General features: G+C 55.8%; 1 protein-coding gene across 1 annotated transcript; it reads left to right on the top strand.

Moving 5' to 3' along the window:
- Nucleotides 1–51: 51 nt before the first annotated feature.
- LOC125089159 (receptor-type tyrosine-protein phosphatase H-like) lies at nucleotides 52–17,587 on the top strand. Its single transcript, XM_047711109.1, is given in 19 exon segments — nucleotides 52–222; nucleotides 909–1,193; nucleotides 1,896–2,180; nucleotides 2,867–3,151; nucleotides 3,839–4,102; nucleotides 4,985–5,272; nucleotides 5,967–6,173; nucleotides 6,176–6,265; nucleotides 6,598–6,864; nucleotides 8,653–8,731; nucleotides 8,850–8,897; nucleotides 13,180–13,270; nucleotides 13,692–13,782; nucleotides 13,998–14,074; nucleotides 14,160–14,294; nucleotides 14,603–14,725; nucleotides 14,900–15,060; nucleotides 16,515–16,650; nucleotides 16,737–17,587. Coding segments are annotated over 19 exon segments (3,189 nt in total). The 5' UTR covers nucleotides 52–56; the 3' UTR covers nucleotides 16,848–17,587.
- The last annotated feature ends 136 nt before the right edge of the window (nucleotides 17,588–17,723 follow it).

Below are 17,723 nucleotides of genomic sequence, written 5' to 3'. Positions count from 1 at the left end.
TGGACAGCTCCCATGGGCCCAGATCGTCCTTCCTACACCTACGGGTCTCGTGGGTCATGGGGGGCATTATGGCCATTAACACTCAGGAAACCAGGGTCTCTAACACCTCGGATACGAGGATCACAGTGGAGCAGCTGGAAGCTGGGAGCTTGTACACCTTCACTGTCCAGGCGGAGAGGAATGGGGTCAGCAGTGACAACAGGACACTCACGGAAGCCACTGGTGAGACTCAGGCTGGCTCTAGACAGACCCAGTACTATGGAGATGTGGGAAGGAGAGGACTGGGGAGACTTTAGCGACCCCACCTAGTGTCACTGGACCTTGAGCTTGTAGGTCTGCTTCTAGGAGGAGTCTGTCCTCAGCAGCCAGGGATTTCTAATTACGAGGCTGTCTTTGGGGAGGAAGAGAGCCCCTGACCACCCAGCACCACCCCTCGGGAACCAACAAGTGCACACCTCGTCCCACTGTATTGGCTGGACCCAAAGGGACCCGCCTCTCAGCCTATACATGGCGGGCCCCAAGTGTGAGACGGGAACCAGGATTATGCCAGGACTAGGTTCACTGTGGGTAGACGGAACCTGCAACTTTTAGCCTTCGGCCATTTGGGCTAAGAAGACTGAGATCAACAGCTCTGTCTAGAAAGGAGTGTCCAGAAGTAAGGAAGGGCCCTGATCAAGCTGTTCCTTGGGAAGACAGTGTTGAGAAAGGTGATGGGTGGGACCCAGGCCTGTAGACTCAGGGCAGAGAGGCCGTGGGGGATCTTGGTCCCCACCTGGCCTCTTTTCTGTGGTTCACACTTCCTAGGAAGTGGACTCGTCTGATGACTGAGCAATCAGGGGAGGTGAGCAGGCTCGGGATGGAGGGTCCGTGGCGATACAGCCCCTTGAGCTTCTGTCCCCATGTGTCAGCTCCCAACAGGGTCACGGATCTGCACAAGGAAACTCAGACCAACAGCTCCATCACCTTGAGCTGGACAGCTCCCATGGGCCCAGATCGTCCTTCCTACACCTACCGGGTCTCGTGGGTCATGGGGGGCATTATGGCCATTAACACTCAGGAAACCAGGGTCTCTAACACCTCGGATACGAGGATCACAGTGGAGCAGCTGGAAGCTGGGAGCTTGTACACCTTCACTGTCCAGGCGGAGAGGAATGGGGTCAGCAGTGACAACAGGACACTCACGGAAGCCACTGGTGAGACTCAGGCTGGCTCTAGACAGACCCAGTACTATGGAGATGTGGGAAGGAGAGGACTGGGGAGACTTTAGCGACCCCACCTAGTGTCACTGGACCTTGAGCTTGTAGGTCTGCTTCTAGGAGGAGTCTGTCCTCAGCAGCCAGGGATTTCTAATTACGAGGCTGTCTTTGGGGAGGAAGAGAGCCCCTGACCACCCAGCACCACCCCTCGGGAACCAACAAAGGCAAAAGAGGAGAAGTGCACACCTCGTCCCACTGTATTGGCTGGACCCAAAGGGACCCGCCTCTCAGCCTATACATGGCGGGCCCCAAGTGTGAGACGGGAACCAGGATTATGCCAGGACTAGGTTCACTGTGGGTAGACGGAACCTGCAACTTTTAGCCTTCGGCCATTTGGGCTAAGAAGACTGAGATCAACAGCTCTGTCTAGAAAGGAGTGTCCAGAAGTAAGGAAGGGCCCTGATCAAGCTGTTCCTTGGGAAGACAGTGTTGAGAAAGGTGATGGGTGGGACCCAGGCCTGTAGACTCAGGGCAGAGAGGCCGTGGGGGATCTTGGTCCCCACCTGGCCTCTTTTCTGTGGTTCACACTTCCTAGGAAGTGGACTCGTCTGATGACTGAGCAATCAGGGGAGGTGAGCAGGCTCGGGATGGAGGGTCCGTGGCGATACAGCCCCTTGAGCTTCTGTCCCCATGTGTCAGCTCCCAACAGGGTCACGGATCTGCACAAGGAAACTCAGACCAACAGCTCCATCACCTTGAGCTGGACAGCTCCCATGGGCCCAGATCGTCCTTCCTACACCTACCGGGTCTCGTGGGTCATGGGGGGCATTATGGCCATTAACACTCAGGAAACCAGGGTCTCTAACACCTCGGATACGAGGATCACAGTGGAGCAGCTGGAAGCTGGGAGCTTGTACACCTTCACTGTCCAGGCGGAGAGGAATGGGGTCAGCAGTGACAACAGGACACTCACGGAAGCCACTGGTGAGACTCAGGCTGGCTCTAGACAGACCCAGTACTATGGAGATGTTGGAGGGAGAGGACTGGGGAGACTTTAGCGACCCCACCTAGTGTCACTGGACCTTGAGCTTGTAGGTCTGCTTCTAGGAGGAGTCTGTCCTCAGCAGCCAGGGATTTCTAATTACGAGGCTGTCTTTGGGGAGGAAGAGAGCCCCTGACCACCCAGCACCACCCCTCGGGAACCAACAAGTGCACACCTCGTCCCACTGTATTGGCTGGACCCAAAGGGACCCGCCTCTCAGCCTATACATGGCAGGCCCCAAGTGTGAGACGGGAACCAGGATTATGCCAGGACTAGGTTCACTGTGGGTAGACGGAACCTGCAACTTTTAGCCTTCGGCCATTTGGGCTAAGAAGACTGAGATCAACAGCTCTGTCTAGAAAGGAGTGTCCAGAAGTAAGGAAGGGCCCTGATCAAGCTGTTCCTTGGGAAGACAGTGTTGAGAAAGGTGATGGGTGGGACCCAGGCCTGTAGACTCAGGGCAGAGAGGCCGTGGGGGATCTTGGTCCCCACCTGGCCTCTTTTCTGTGGTTCACACTTCCTAGGAAGTGGACTCGTCTGATGACTGAGCAATCAGGGGAGGTGAGCAGGCTCGGGATGGAGGGTCCGTGGCGATACAGCCCCTTGAGCTTCTGTCCCCATGTGTCAGCTCCCAACAGGGTCACGGATCTGCACAAGGAAACTCAGACCAACAGCTCCATCACCTTGAGCTGGACAGCTCCCATGGGCCCAGATCGTCCTTCCTACACCTACCGGGTCTCGTGGGTCATGGAGGGCATTATGGCCATTAACACTCAGGAAACCAGGGTCTCTAACACCTCGGATACGAGGATCACAGTGGAGCAGCTGGAAGCTGGGAGCTTGTACACCTTCACTGTCCAGGCGGAGAGGAATGGGGTCAGCAGTGACAACAGGACACTCACGGAAGCCACTGGTGAGACTCAGGCTGGCTCTAGACAGACCCAGTACTATGGAGATGTTGGAGGGAGAGGACTGGGGAGACTTTAGCGACCCCACCTAGTGTCACTGGACCTTGAGCTTGTAGGTCTGCTTCTAGGAGGAGTCTGTCCTCAGCAGCCAGGGATTTCTAATTATGAGGCTGTCTTTGGGGAGGAAGAGAGCCCCTGACCACCCAGCACCCACCCCTCGGGAACCAACAAGTGCACACCTCGTCCCACTGTATTGGCTGGACCCAAAGGGACCCGCCTCTCAGCCTATACATGGCGGGCCCCAAGTGTGAGACGGGAACCAGGATTATGCCAGGACTAGGTTCACTGTGGGTAGACGGAACCTGCAACTTTTAGCCTTCGGCCATTTGGGCTAAGAAGCCTGAGATCAACAGCTCTGTCTAGAAAGGAGTGTCCAGAAGTAAGGAAGGGCCCTGATCAAGCTGTTCCTTGGGAAGACAGTGTTGAGAAAGGTGATGGGTGGGACCTAGGCCTGTAGACTCAGGGCAGAGAGGCCGTGGGGGATCTTGGTCCCCACCTGGCCTCTTTTCTGTGGTTCACACTTCCTAGGAAGTGGACTCGTCTGATGACTGAGCAATCAGGGGAGGTGAGCAGGCTCGGGATGGAGGGTCCGTGGCGATACAGCCCCTTGAGCTTCTGTCCCCATGTGTCAGCTCCCAACAGGGTCACGGATCTGCACAAGGAAACTCAGACCAACAGCTCCGTCACCCTGGGCTGGAACGTGCCGGATGGCACGTCCTCTCAGCACTACCTGTACGGGATCCAGTGGGAGGGTACCGGCCCATCTGGGAACAAAAACACCGCCAACACCAGCATCCTTGTGGACGGACTGCAGCCCGGGTCCTGGTACCAGTTTACCGTGTGGGTGGAGCTAAATGGAATCCGCAGCTCGGAGGTGACTTGCAACGGCAGCACGGGTGAGGGGCAGCCACCGCTCCAGTTCTTGGTTGGGGGGCAGGTCGGTTTGGAGAGCTGACGGGACAGTGGAGCAGACACTAGCGCTCATCTCCTTGGGTCTTGTGGAGCAGGAGATGAAGAAAGGACATCCCAGGTTCCGAGCTGGGACCATTCAGTGTCTAGGATCCCTTATGCAGACCATAAGACTTAGCAGCCAGGGCTGTGTAGGGAGCACAGGCATGTGGCCCCGGCCCTGGGGGGATTAGGGGTGTGGAATGTGGACACTCCAGCCCCCTGAGTCTTCTCCTGGCCCCCAGATGTGTCACAGTCTTGAAGGTGGGGCTCAGACCATCAGCTCCCTCACCCTGATCTGGGAGGTGCCCCTGGCCCTGGCCTTCAGGACGATGCGCGCTGGGTCCAGTGGACTGGAGAGAGAGACAGAACTGCGACCCGACACTCAGCTGACTTCAGTTTTACAGTGGAGGGACCCCAAACTGAGGCCTTGTACAAAATCTCTGTGTGGGCAGTAGGAATGCAGTGCCTTGCTCCGGATAGAGCCTCAGCAGCTCCGCAGAGGACAATCATCAGCGCCCGCTCTCTGTCTTGATGAGAGGTTAAGAAATGGCCAAGATGGCATCTCCTCTGGGTTCTGGGGTCCAGCCATTGTCTCTGTGTCCTCACCGTGCCAGGCCCAGTCCCTGAGTTGGTAGGAGTGTTGTGGCCATTCCTGGGGACAGGCCTTTCCATAGGTTGCCGCTGAGCTTAGGGCTGCAGATGTCCAACCCTCCCTAGGTCCCATGTCTAGGAAGTGTTCCTTGACAAGTCTGGCTGCACAGGGAGGCTGTGTTCTGGCTCTTGTGGACCAGGGATTGGGAACTCTGTCTCTCTGCTCCTTCTGCCAGTTCCCAATGTAGTGACAAGTCTCAGGATGCAGAACCAGACCAACAGCTCCATCACCTTGAGCTGGACAGCTCCCATGGGCCCAGATCATCCTTCCTACACCTACAGGGTCTCGTGGGTCATGGAGGGCATTATGGTCATTAACACTGAGGATACCAGGTTCTCTAACACCACCTCGGATACGAGGATCACACTGGAGCAGCTGGAAGCCGGGAGCTTGTACACCTTCACTGTCCAGGCGGAGAGGAATGGGGTCAGCAGTGACAACAGGACACTCACGGAAGCCACTGATGAGACTCAGGCTGGCTCTAGACAGACCCAGTACTATGGAGATGTGGGAAGGAGAGGACTGGGGAGACTTTAGCGACCCCACCTAGTGTCACTGGACCTTGAGCTTGTAGGTCTGCTTCTAGGAGGAGTCTGTCCTCAGCAGCCAGGGATTTCTAATTACGAGGCTGTCTTTGGGGAGGAAGAGAGCCCCTGACCACCCAGCACCACCCCTCGGGAACCAACAAAGGCAAAAGAGGAGAAGTGCACACCTCGTCCCACTGTATTGGCTGAACCCAAAGGGACCCGCCTCTCAGCCTATACATGGCGGGCCCCAAGTGTGAGACAGGAACCAGGATTATGCCAGGAACTATGTGGGTGGACGGAACCTGCAACTTTTAGTCTTCGGCCATTTGGGCTAAGAAGACTGAGATCAACAGCTCTGTCTGAAAGGAGTGTCCAGAGTAAGGAAGGACCCTGATCAAGCTGTTCCTTGGGAAGACAGTGTTGAGAAAGGTGATGGGTGGGACCCAGGCCTGTAGACTCAGGGCAGAGAGGCCGTGGGGGATCTTGGTCCCCACCTGGCCTCTTTTCTGTGGTTCACACTTCCTAGGAAGTGGACTCATCTGATGACTGAGCAATCAGGGGAGTTGAGCAGGCTCGGGATGGAGCGTCCTTGGCTATACAGCCCCTTGAGCTTCTGTCCCCATGTGTCAGCTCCCAACATGGTCATGGATCTGCACAAGGAAGCTCAGACCAGCAGCTCCATCAGCCTGCGGTGGAAGGTCCCCACAGACCCCCACTCTCAGGCCTACACATACTGGGTCCAGTGGGCCACTGGGGGACATCCCCAAGGAGACCATGTCCCCCGAGGACATCACACCAACCAGATAGGAGAGACCAGTCACACCTACTATGAGGTTCAGGCTTGGAACCCGGGACTCTGTACAACTTCAGTGTGTGGGCAGAGAGGAGCAATGTGGGCAATCCTGCACAGGGCCTCCTTGAATCCACATGTGAGATGGGCCCCCTTCTACCTGGTGGGGACCTAAGTCAGACCTGGGGACAGTGGGAGGTGAGTGGACTTCAAATCCCATTAGGTCATGGGGTCATGGCTTCATAAGCTGAAGTGATACAGAGCGTGCAGGGCTCATGGGAGTTGTAGTTTGAAGGGTCTGTTGTGTGTCCCTTTGGGGAGGACAGACTATGAGACATGAGGGAGGGATTTTGGTTCTGGGAAGGAAAGGATGGGCTAGTTCTCAGAGAATTGGCACCACAGGTGGGAAGTGGGGGGGTGGAAAACCCCCCCATGTGGCTCCTACTGACTCCTCCTGTCCTCTCCTCCCAGCCCCGAGCCCGGTCACCATCACCTCCTGCATGAGCACCTCTGGGGGTCACGGGGTCGTCTTGACCTGGTCCTGCCCCCAGGGAGGCTATGAGGCCTTTGAGTTGCAGGTGGGTGGACAGCAGGACTCTCAGAACAGGTCGTCCTGTGGGAAGAGGGTGTCTGTTTGGGGTCTCTGGCCAGCCCAGTCCTACTCAGCTACTGTCACGACCATCTGGGATGGAATGAGGGCCCCGTCTGCCTCTGTGACCTGCCCCACCGAGAACACAGGTGAGCAGATCCCCAATGGGATGGGAGCTACAGGGACCCCATCAGGCTCTGCTGGAAGCAGTCTACGTTACCTAAGGGGTCTTGTGTGTTTTTCTGTTTGCTTCGCTTTCTGCTTTCTTTCAAACAGCTTTGTTGGGACATAATTCACGTATCATCCAATGCACCCACTCAAAGTACACAGCTCAGGCTTCCAGAACGTCTGTGGTACTGTGCCACCCCCCACCCCATTTCCTTCACACGAAACACTTTCCTTACTCACCCAAGAAAGGTTGCCCCCTTAAGCCATCACCCCCTGATTTCCCCATTTCCCCAGCAACCTAGCCTAGGGAATCTCAAATTCACCTTTTGTCTCTGAATATTTGCCCGTTGAAGATAGTTCCTAAAAACACAGTCAAGCAATATGTGGTCTTCCGTGGCTGGCTTCTCTTACCTGGAAGAACGTTTCTAAGGTCCGTCTATGTTGTAGCACGTGTCGATGATCTGTTCCCTTCTTTTTGCCCAGTAATATTCCACTGTATGGAGAGACCACATTTTGTTTCTCCGTTTGTCTGGGGGTAGAACCCTTGGGTGGTTTCAACGTTTTGGCTGTTACGAGTATGTCTGCTATGAACATTCATGTATGTGATTCTGTATGGACGCATGTCTTCACTTCTCTTGGGTGTATACCCAGAGGACCCCTCATGGGATCAGATGGGCGACTCTATGTTTAATCCTTTGGAGCACTGTCCAAATTTTTTCCAAGGTGGTTACATCATTTTCCGCTCATCAATGGGGTGTTTGGGGAAGTTTGAGCCTCTTACTCTGGAAATCGCTGATGGTTTACCTTTGACCGTGGCCCTAGGCTTTGCTGCACTCTCTCAGTCTCTTCCTGTGAATCAGGACCTCTTATAAGATTGGGTCTGTGATCTGGGGAGAGACGGCAGGTTGGGGCAAGGCTAAGTGGATGCTAGTCACTCCTGGGCTTCTCTGGGCCCAACTGCTGGGGAGGGTGTCTTGCTTAGCAAGCAAGGGCTGTGGGGGACCAGGTCCATGAGGGGAATGGCCTCCCCACCAGGCTGTGTCAGCACCTACCAGGTCTGTTGACAGGTCCTAGTCGCTAAGACTATTGGGAAGCTGCAGCCTAGGGCCCCCGAGGCTGATGGAGGCAGGCTGCGAGCTGGAGTCTGTGCCAAGACCAGGTGTGCAAGGACAGCCCCCGGGAGATCTGTGCCCGTGAGAGCCCGGGACCCAGAACGTCAGCCCCACCATCGCGGGCAAACCCTTCTGTTAGCAAACAGAACCTTGGAGAAGACAAGCCTCCATTCTGGGGAGAACCTGGCATGCCAACAATGCCGGACAGTGGCTTCCCGACCTTGGCACTATTGGCTTTTGGGGATGGATCATTCTTTGTCCTGTGCATTATAGGGTGTCGAGCAGTACCCCGGCCTCCCCCTGCTGGACGCTAGTGTACCACCACTCCAGTTGTGACAAGCCTCAGTGTCTCCAGACATTGGTGATGTGCTCCCTGGGGGCAAAGCGCCCTCGCTGAGGACGATTAGCATAGGCCGAGGAGGGGCTGAGTCACTCTGGCAACGAGGCTGCCCAAGCAAATGATGTCTTTGGACAGGCTCCAGGAGAAGGCTGGGTGGGAGGTGGGGCTCTATCCAGAGGCTTTCTCCCTCTCCCTTGCTGCCCTCGCATCTGCCCTGCAGGCCCGCTGGTCACAGTCCAGGCCAGGATGGGGGCAGGAGAGACAGGGTGCTAGTAGATGAGGTCGACTCTAACAGGTCCCCACACCCCCTCCCCCAGGGGTCATCGTGGGAGCCATTGTCGGTGTCACCCTGTTTCTCGTCCTGGTGGGTCTGCTGATTTTCTTCCTGAAGAAGAGGTAGGATTCTGCATGGGGCTCACTGACCACCTGAAGGGGCGGGGGGCCAGGGAGAGTATAAGGGTCCCTGATTCTGGTCTGACCCCCTGGGCCTCCCACTGCAATGTCTTTTTTCCAGGCAGAAGAAGAGCCAGAGGGAACCAGCACCCAGGCGTCTGGTCTTCAGGTAAGCAGAAGGTGCTGGGGAACATCTGGAAGAATCGCTGTCAGGTCGAATCAAGGGGTGTTTGCTGGTCACCGGGGAGGTCAGAAGGTGGGCTCAGGGAACCCTCGCACACGGTGCCCTTTGCGCCAAGGATCACAAGCCTTCGTGCTTCCCATACCCCAGGCCGGAGGCTTTGGAGGCGGTCCCGGGTCCAGCTCTGGGACCTCATGCATCCAACAACACACTCACCGAACACCTCTTACATGTAGGCGCTCTTCTAGGGGCTGAGGGCACAGGGGATTAAACAAAGATTCCTGCCCTCATGGAATTTGCATTTGGGCACGAGAAGTCCTTAACTAACAAGATCCTAGTGCTTGTGACTCACACAACAGACAATAGGGCAAGAGGTGGGGATAGAAAGGGTAGAAGAATATTTTAGATCGGGCGTCGAAGTTAGAGGAGATTGTAGATGGGTGTCGAGGAAAACCTGGACTTAGAAGATGACTGAGAGGAAGTCATTGGTGCACAGACTCACGTGCGTGTCTTGGGAAAGGGCATTCCAGGCAGCAGGACCAGGAAGTGCAAAGGCCCATGGCAGGGGCCTACTGGCAGTGTTTCGAGAATGTTGGTCAGTCCTGAGACTGAGGAAGGTGGTGAAGAGGGTAGCGTAGGACATGAGGTCAGAGGGGTATCCGGTGGGACCAGATCAGCTAGGGCCTTGCAGATACAAGTGAGGCGTTTGATTTTACTCTGAGATAGGAGTTTTTGGAGGACTTTGAATAGACTCAGTGACCCAATCTAACTTATTTATAAGCAAAGGCGAGAGTTGAGAGACAGAGAAAGTGGTATGTAATAACCCAAACAAGAGACGATTGTCTTGGACCAGGAAATGGTCAGAGGTAGTCATATTCGAGATATAGTCTGAGCGTTTGAACAGCAGGTCTGGTTCAAGAATGGGCGTGTGGTGTGGGAGCCGGAGAGGGCTCGAGGGTGAGCCCAGCGAATTCAGCGCGAGCTGCAGGAAGATGGGGGTCGCCATTGCTTAAGAGGGAGTGACTCTGGGGGCAGGTTCAGGGGAGAGTATCAGCAGCTCGGCTGTGGACACGTTCAAGTTTGAGCTGTTTGGGCGACCCCACTCAGAGACGCCTCTGATGGGGCAGCTGGACGGACAGTTCAAGAGAAGCTTTGTGCAAGTGTTCTCATCGCTCTGACTGACTCTCTGTGTTAGAATGATCCCCAGGGACTGACAGAGGAGAGACGCGAAGCTGGGAGACCAGCCGAGACGGACTGGACGAAAAAGGAGGTGTGAACTGAGGCAGGGGCATGAGAGGCAGATGCATGGGGTGTGGGGAAAGGTGATGTCCGGTGCATCCCTTGCCGTAGAAGCTGTTCTGGCTGGCGTCCCACCCCTGGTCAAGGTGACTTCTCCCCACCTCCGTCTACAGCATCGGTGACAAGTCACGAGTCCAGGCAGTCACTGGGTCACAAGCCCGGCCCTCTCTCTACGTTGAGCATGTTACAACGTCCGTATCTGTGTCCTGATGTCCTCGTGGTAACCCTCCGGGATGTCAGGTGCAGGTTTCAGGAGGCGGGGGGCGGGGAGCACACCAATAGAAAGCTCAGGAGAGCGGCAGGAGGAACTAGTGTAGGATTTTGGAATCAGAAGTGTAGAGCTCAAAAGGGAAGCCTTGGGAGCGGACCAAGTCCTGTAAGAGTTTGGTGAGTGTGCAGTGAGAAGATGGGCTTGGAGACGGACCCTCAGGACCGTCCACCTTGTCTCGTGAATGCAGGAAGAGGGGCCCACGGAGGAGAGGGAGATGCAGCGGCCAGGGGCCTGGGGGTGGTGGCAGCAGGGGAGGGGGTCCAGGAGGAAGGGAGGAGGGGTGGGCAGGGCTACACGCTGCTGAGCCGGCTCCCCAAGGACCGCCTGAGAGGTGGCCTTTGGAATTAGAGAGCAGAGGCAAATGAGATTGCAGGACTCTGGGAGAAGATGTGCTTCCCCCGTGGAGCGGTGCTGCAGACCCTTGGAGACGGCCTTGGGGAAGTTCAAGCAGCACGGCTGTCTGAACACGCTCTGTTACTGTTTAGGTGCAATAAAGACAAAGGGTGGAGAGGTGACCCCCACGGAAAACACAGGCTGTGAGACTCCCGGATCCCAAGAGAGGGGACACGGGATAGCCCTCAGGGCTACACAGGGAAGCACCCAGCTCAACCGGGAAAGAGGGGGGCTGGGGGTAAGGTGGGCAAGAGCCTCGATCATGGTTTCTGTGGGAAGGAGTGGGCAACGGCAGGCCGACAGGCTCGGAGGGAATCGCTTTGCTGACCTCTGGGGCACAGGGGCTGCCCCCGGGGGCCGAGGGCAGGTGCTTTGTGGCCCAGAGCGTGAGACCCCATGGAGGAGGTGGTGTGTGTGTGGGTTGAACCACAGCTCAAGACATGGGACACACTGGCCCCCAGCCAGGGTCTCCAAACTGGGTCGAGACAGGGTTTCTAAAGCTGTCCTGCAGGGAGAGGAGCGGGAGGGGGCTGCAGCTGGAGCTCCATGAGTCAAAAGCCTTTTTGTTCATATAGACAAGAGATTACCAGCATTTACTAGCTAAAGGGAAAGAGGCAGAAATGCAGACGAGGAGGAGGGACTGATGCTGGAGAGGTTGGAGCGAATTGGAACCCGGGAGACGCAGAGTGGCCCGAAATGGGAGAAAAAGCACGTTTTTCCTTTTTATAATTAAAAATGGCTTTAATTGTGGTCAGTTACACATAACATAGCATTTACCGTCGTACCTGTCTCTGGGTGTCCAGTTCCGTGGCTGTAAGGACGTTCACGCTGTCGTGTAAACATCACCCCTGTCCGTACACGGAACTTTCCGTCTTGCAGAACTGAAACTCTGCCCCCACAAAATGCCCTCCCCCCTCCCCTGCCCCAGCGCCTAGCTGCACCATCCACCTTCTGTCTCTATGAATCCGACAGCTCTAGGGACCTCATCGAAGTGACTCATCAGTATCTGTCCTTCTGTGGCTGGCTTATCTCACTCAGCATCATGTTCTCCACACTCATCATGGTGTAGCCTCAGTCGGAATAACCTTTCTTTCTTTCTTTCTTTTTTAAAGATTTTATTTATTAATTTGAGACAGAGAGTGAGAGAGCACAAGCAGGGAAAACTGCAGAAGGAGGAGAAGCAGGTTCTCCGCTGAGCAGGGAGCCCGATGCGGGGCTCGATCCCGGGACCCCGGGATCATGACCTGAGCCCAGGGCAGACACTTAACCAACTGAGCCTTCCAGGGGCCCCCAGGATGTCCTTCCTTTTTAAGGCAGGACAATATTCCAGTGCACAGACCCCGTTTTGTCCATCCGTGTTCTGCCGATGAATGCAGTGTTGAGTGAGTGAGCGGGGAACGAAAGATAGTGGACTCAGGACCTCTTCTGCCTTTGTTCTTTGAATAATGTTGGTATGAACCTGGGTGCACACTTGTCCTTTCAAGACCCCACTTTCCGCTCGGGAGTGGGACTGTAAATCAAACACACATTTTGACCCAGCACGTCTCCTTCTGAGTATCCGTGTGCAGGAAACGGGACCACTCTCTTGACGAGGTATGTGGGTCCCCACGTTCCCTTCAGCCTTATGTGTGCTGGCAAGATTCGGAGACCCTGAGCAGCCACTGATGGGTGAGTGCATACAGAAAATGGATCGTACATGCAACGGAGTGTGATACGGCCCTAAAAAGGAAGGAAATCCTGACATTGGTGACACGGGGAGCAGATCCCGAGGACATGACACTAAGTGAGATAAGTCAGACAGAGAAAGAGAAATTCTGCATAACATCACTCATATTTGAAGTTTAAAAAAGCAAAACTGAGTTCATAGAAACTGAGACCAGAAGGTGATGGCCAGAGGCAGAGGAAGGGGGGCTGGCGAGTTGGGTGAGGGGGATCAGAAGGTGCAAACTTCCGGTTATAAGACGAACGGGTCCTGGGGATGCTAAGAAACACACAACAAGGGACACCTGGGTGGCTCAGTGGTTAAGTGTCTGCCTTCAGCTCAGGTCATGATCCCAGGGTCCTGGGATCGAGCCCCGCATCAGGCTCCCTGCTCAGTGGAAAGCCTGCTTCTCCCTCACCCATTCCCCCTGCTGTGTTCCCTCTCGCTATCAAATTTAAAAAAAGAAAGGAAGAAAGAAAGAAAGAAAGAAAGAAAGAAAGAAAGAAAGAAAGAACATAACAACGATTTAAAAAAAAGAGGGGGGCTTCTCTGTCTTCCCAAGAGCACAGGACTGGAGGAGCTTAAATTCTGCCCCTTTCCCACAGCTTCTCAGAGGACATCTGGGCAGAAGACTTTGCTGACCATGTCAGGAAAAATGAGAAGGACAGCAATTTTGGCTTTGTAGAGGAGTACCAGGTGGGTGGGAAGCAAGGGTGCGGAGCTGAGCCCCAATGTCCCCCGCCCAGCTCAGACCTCCTCACACCCTTTGGGCTGAAACTAAAGCAGGGCACCTGTTTTGTTTGCTGATGCAAACAGGAGCTTCTGTTTTTGCGTCCTCGAAATCTTACACTGTGATGGGCCCTTGGGTCAGTCCTGGAGGAGCACCTTTGCTTTCCTCTGAAAGGTTCCCCTTTCTCTCTCCTACCTCTCCAGCCCCCACTATCCTCCAAATCCTCCCAAGTGCTCTGCGGGGATGGGGGCATGCATGCTCTATTTTTGTGGGTGCTAGAGAATTCCAGGGCATGGGGGTGAGTGGGGTGGTGCTGAACGGGGTGCCTGCAGGGGAAGGTGGAGAGATTCCGATGCGCGCTCACCTCCCCTCTGCCTCTGCCTCCAGCAATTGGCTCTGGGGACCCACAGCCAGTCTCAAACAGTGGCCTTGGATCCTGAAAACAGCGCCAAGAACCGTTACAGAAACGTGTTCCCCTGTGAGTCTTCGGCCTCTGCTGATTTCATGACTTTGTCAACACCAGTCCCCCATCCCCTATCCCCTAGGGGACACCAAGCTCTTGCCCCTGAGAAGTGGGCACCCGGCCCCTCTTAGAGCTCCCAGTGCCTGTCTGCTGTCTGCGTGACTTCTGTCCCTGGGTCTCTCCCCCCACATGCCCCTCTCTGCTTCACTAACCTTGGCTTCTCCCCCCAGATGACTGGTCCCGTGTGCCCCTGAAAGCCATCAAGGAGGAGCCAGGCTCTGACTACATCAACGCCAGCTTCATACCTGTAAGGTGGTGGTCCGGAGCCAAGAGGGTGCTGGGCCTGGGTGACACTGAAATGGGAGGGACTGGAGCCTGTTTCCCTCCACCAGGGTCTCAAGAACCCCCAGGAGTTCATCGCAACCCAGGGCCCCCTACGCCAGACGGTGGGTGACTTCTGGCGCCTGGTGTGGGAGCAGCAGAGCCGCACCCTCGTCATGCTGACCAACTGTGTGGAATCCGGCCAAGTGAGAGCCCTGAGCTCCAACCCACCCCGCTGGCTCAGACAAAGATCCCACTGTCCACCCTGACCCAGACCTCGCTGAGTCCCTGCCATACGATGGCAGCCTCTTCCGGTCACCCCAGCGCATCCCTTGGTCCATATAACCCATTGACCTGGAGAAGGGAGGGGTCCCCCTGGCTGGGATGAATGGACCCCAGCTGTCCTGGGGTCTTACCTCCTCACCAGGCACTGAATGCAAGCACCCCAGTGTAGACGGGCAGCGGACGGGTTGTCTGGGGCCTCCTGTTCTCTGACCTCCCAGTTTGCCCCCAGGTGAAGTGTGAATGTTACTGGCCTCTTGACGCCAAGCCCTGCACACATGGGCACCTCCAAGTGACGCTGGAGGGCGAGGAGGTGCTGGAGAACTGGACAGTCCGAGACCTGACGCTCCAGCACGTGAGTCCGTGGTACCCAGCCAGCCCCATCCTGACGGTCCATTCCTCCCCGCACACCTGCTCTGCGCCTCTGAGCCCCTCCTGAAGCCGAGCCCTCTGTCACTCTCCCAGGGGACCACAGTGCCCAGGGACGCCCCCCCCAACTCTCTCCCTCCCCAACCCACCCTCCCTCTAGATGCAAGAGCAGAAAACGTTGCCTGTGCGACAGTTCCATTACGTGATGTGGCCAGACCATGGCGTCCCCCACTCCACAGACCCCTTGCTGGCCTTCCGGAAGGTGCTGCGGCAGTGGCTGGACCAGACCACGGAGGGAGGCCCCCCCATTGTGCACTGCAGGTGAGGACCCCCTCATGTGAGGGGGAGTCAGGAACCTGGGTCAGTGGGTCCTTGGGCATCTCTGCAGATGGGAGAGAGGAGACAAGGATGGAGGACACGGAGGCAGAAGCAAAGGGGCAGTGAGGTAGAGGGACAGGAGGTTGGGGTGACAGGACTGGAAGGCCAGGCAGAAAGGTCAAGGAAGGGAACGCAGTGGTGGGGACAAGGGAGGGAGGGGTGAAGAGCAGAAGGAGGGGTGAGCACCCAGCGGTTTTGAGAAGCATTTGGAACACCTCCGGCGTTGTCCAGGACCTCACCTGTCGCCATTCTCCTGATACTGAGCTTGAAGCCTCTAAGATGAGGTTCTGGGGGGAATCAAGGAGCATGCTCCAGAGGGGTGGACAGCCTCTGAAATGGGACTCTGGCTGCAGGGACAGCCTCGCTCTCCCTGGCCCGCAGGGCAACCTCATGACCAAAAGGGTTTCCTCCCTGCTGCAAAGCTGGGGAAGCCCAGTCAGAAAGCTGAAGTCTTGGGTTCAAGGCCGGTTCAAGGCCAAAGTGGCCAAACTGATGTCTGGGCTGGCACTCTTAAACTCTGCTGAAGTGTGTCCCAACACCTGCCCTGTCCCCGGAAAGCACCCCCTGGAGGTGCCCCCAGCAGGGGGTCAGCCCTCTCTCCCCTGAAGCACAGAGGGGCCTGGTACAGACTGGTCACAGGGATTAACTTGAACCTTAAAAAGGAATGAAGTACTGATTCATTCGAGGATGTGGAGGAATCTTGAAAACCTGATGGTGAGTGAGAGAAGCCAGACACAAAAGGTCCCACATCGTCTGATCCCACTTGCAGAAGATGTCCAGGATGGGAACCTCTCCAGAGCCAGAAGACAGCTCAATGCTTACCAGGGGCTGGGGACAGGGGAGCAGGGGGAGCGACTGCTTAATGGGCACAGGGTCTCCTTCTGGGGAGATGGAAGTGTCTGGGAACTAATTAGATCTGGCGGTTCCACAGCATTGTGAATGTCCTAAATGCCACTGAATTGTTTTCTTTTTTGTTGTTGTTGTTTGTTTGTTTGCTTTTTAATAATCAGCTTGGGAGTTCCTTTCCTTGAGTGTGAAATTCAGCTCTGTGGTTTATTGTCCAAATGACCCAGGACGGACAAGTGACCTCATGTCACTCCCCCTCCATTTCCCCATCCCTAAAATGGGTATGCGGGCAGCTCCAAACTCTCATGGCTGGGGGAAGTGTAAAGGGTATGTCAGGCACTTGAGGCAGGGCTGGCAGAGAGATGGAACTCCAGGCCTAATCACTCGCAGTGGCTTTTCACTCCACTCAATAACCCCCACTTACGCTGTATCCCCCCCAAGAACGCCATCTTGCCAAATAATACCCCAATCTTGGGTGCTCAAACACAGATCCCTCTGGTCAGCCAAGATTCCCCCTCCCTGTGGCCTGACCCCTTCTTGTTCCTGTCTAGTGCTGGCGTGGGCCGCACGGGTACCCTCATTGCCCTGGACGTCCTGCTGAGGCAGCTGGACCAGGATCAACGTGTGGGTCCCTTCAGCTATGTGCAGAAGATGAGGGAAAGCCGGCCTCTGATGGTGCAGACTGAGGTGATGGGGCTCCTGAGGGCATAAGGCCTGGGGCTTTGGGAGGGAGGAGGTCAAGGCTCACCTCCCTGCCCTGTGTCCCTCCCCAGGCCCAGTATGTCTTCCTGCACCACTGCATCCTACGATTTCTCCAGCAGTCAGGCCGAGTTCCAACAGACAACGTGGTTGCATATGAGAACCCGCTGTATGAGAATGTCTGAGCCTCAGGAGGGCTGAGATGCCAGACCAGCTAGACTCAAAGTCTGGATCCCCACTTCAGCCCAGGTTCCTGGAGTCCTGGGACAACACAAGGCTGGGGTCCCAGACTCTGGGGTCTTGCAGGGGGAGAAGAGGCCTGGCAGCCTAAACTGTTTCCATGGAGGATGAAGGACAGGTGGGAGCAGGTATCCTGGTTATCCAGGTATCCACGTATCCTGGACTTCCTCTGAGGAAGGACCAATGGGAGCTAGGATTTCCTTCTTCTTTGATGGAGGGGTAGACTGGGGGCTCAGGCTGCAGGGTCTTTGAGAAAGAAGATGGATTCTGAGGAAGGAAGAAATTAGAGTCTGGAATTCTAGTGACCCCAGGAGCAAGGGCAGGCAGGATCCACCCATGTTTTATTCCAGAAACCAAATCAGGCTCCTAGTATCTGAGATTTCCCTGCACCCCATTGCTTGTACGTATTTTCTCTTCTATCCCATGATTTATTAAATCACTATTCTCTCCAGAGACGCTTGCTAGAGTGGATTTCTGGGTCTGGGGTAGGAGAAGGGCTGGATTCCAGATGTTCAGGTCCTGAGGCTAATGTCCTGGGAGAGAAGCTAGAGGGACCCACAATTTGGCATCCCCCCAAAAAAGTGTTTGGATGGTCCAGTCTCTCAGAAAGGGTTGGAGGTCCACACTTGTGTCCAGGGTCTGGGCAGTGCGGATGCCATTTGCTGAAGCTAGGCTCATAGGGTCTTGCTTCCTGGGCCTGGTGCTGGGGAACCTAGAGGGTGGGGTGAGGTCTGGGGCGTATTCACTGGAGACTTTCCGGCTGGATATCTGACTACTTGGGTCTCCGGAGGGAGGCTCCAGGGTCCTTGGACTGGGTATCC

This window comes from Lutra lutra, chromosome 17, assembly GCF_902655055.1.
Source record: "Lutra lutra chromosome 17, mLutLut1.2, whole genome shotgun sequence".
Taxonomy (NCBI): domain Eukaryota; kingdom Metazoa; phylum Chordata; class Mammalia; order Carnivora; family Mustelidae; genus Lutra; species Lutra lutra.
The sequence above is the reverse complement of the archived record's forward strand: the minus strand, read 5'-3'. Positions and strand labels throughout refer to the sequence as shown.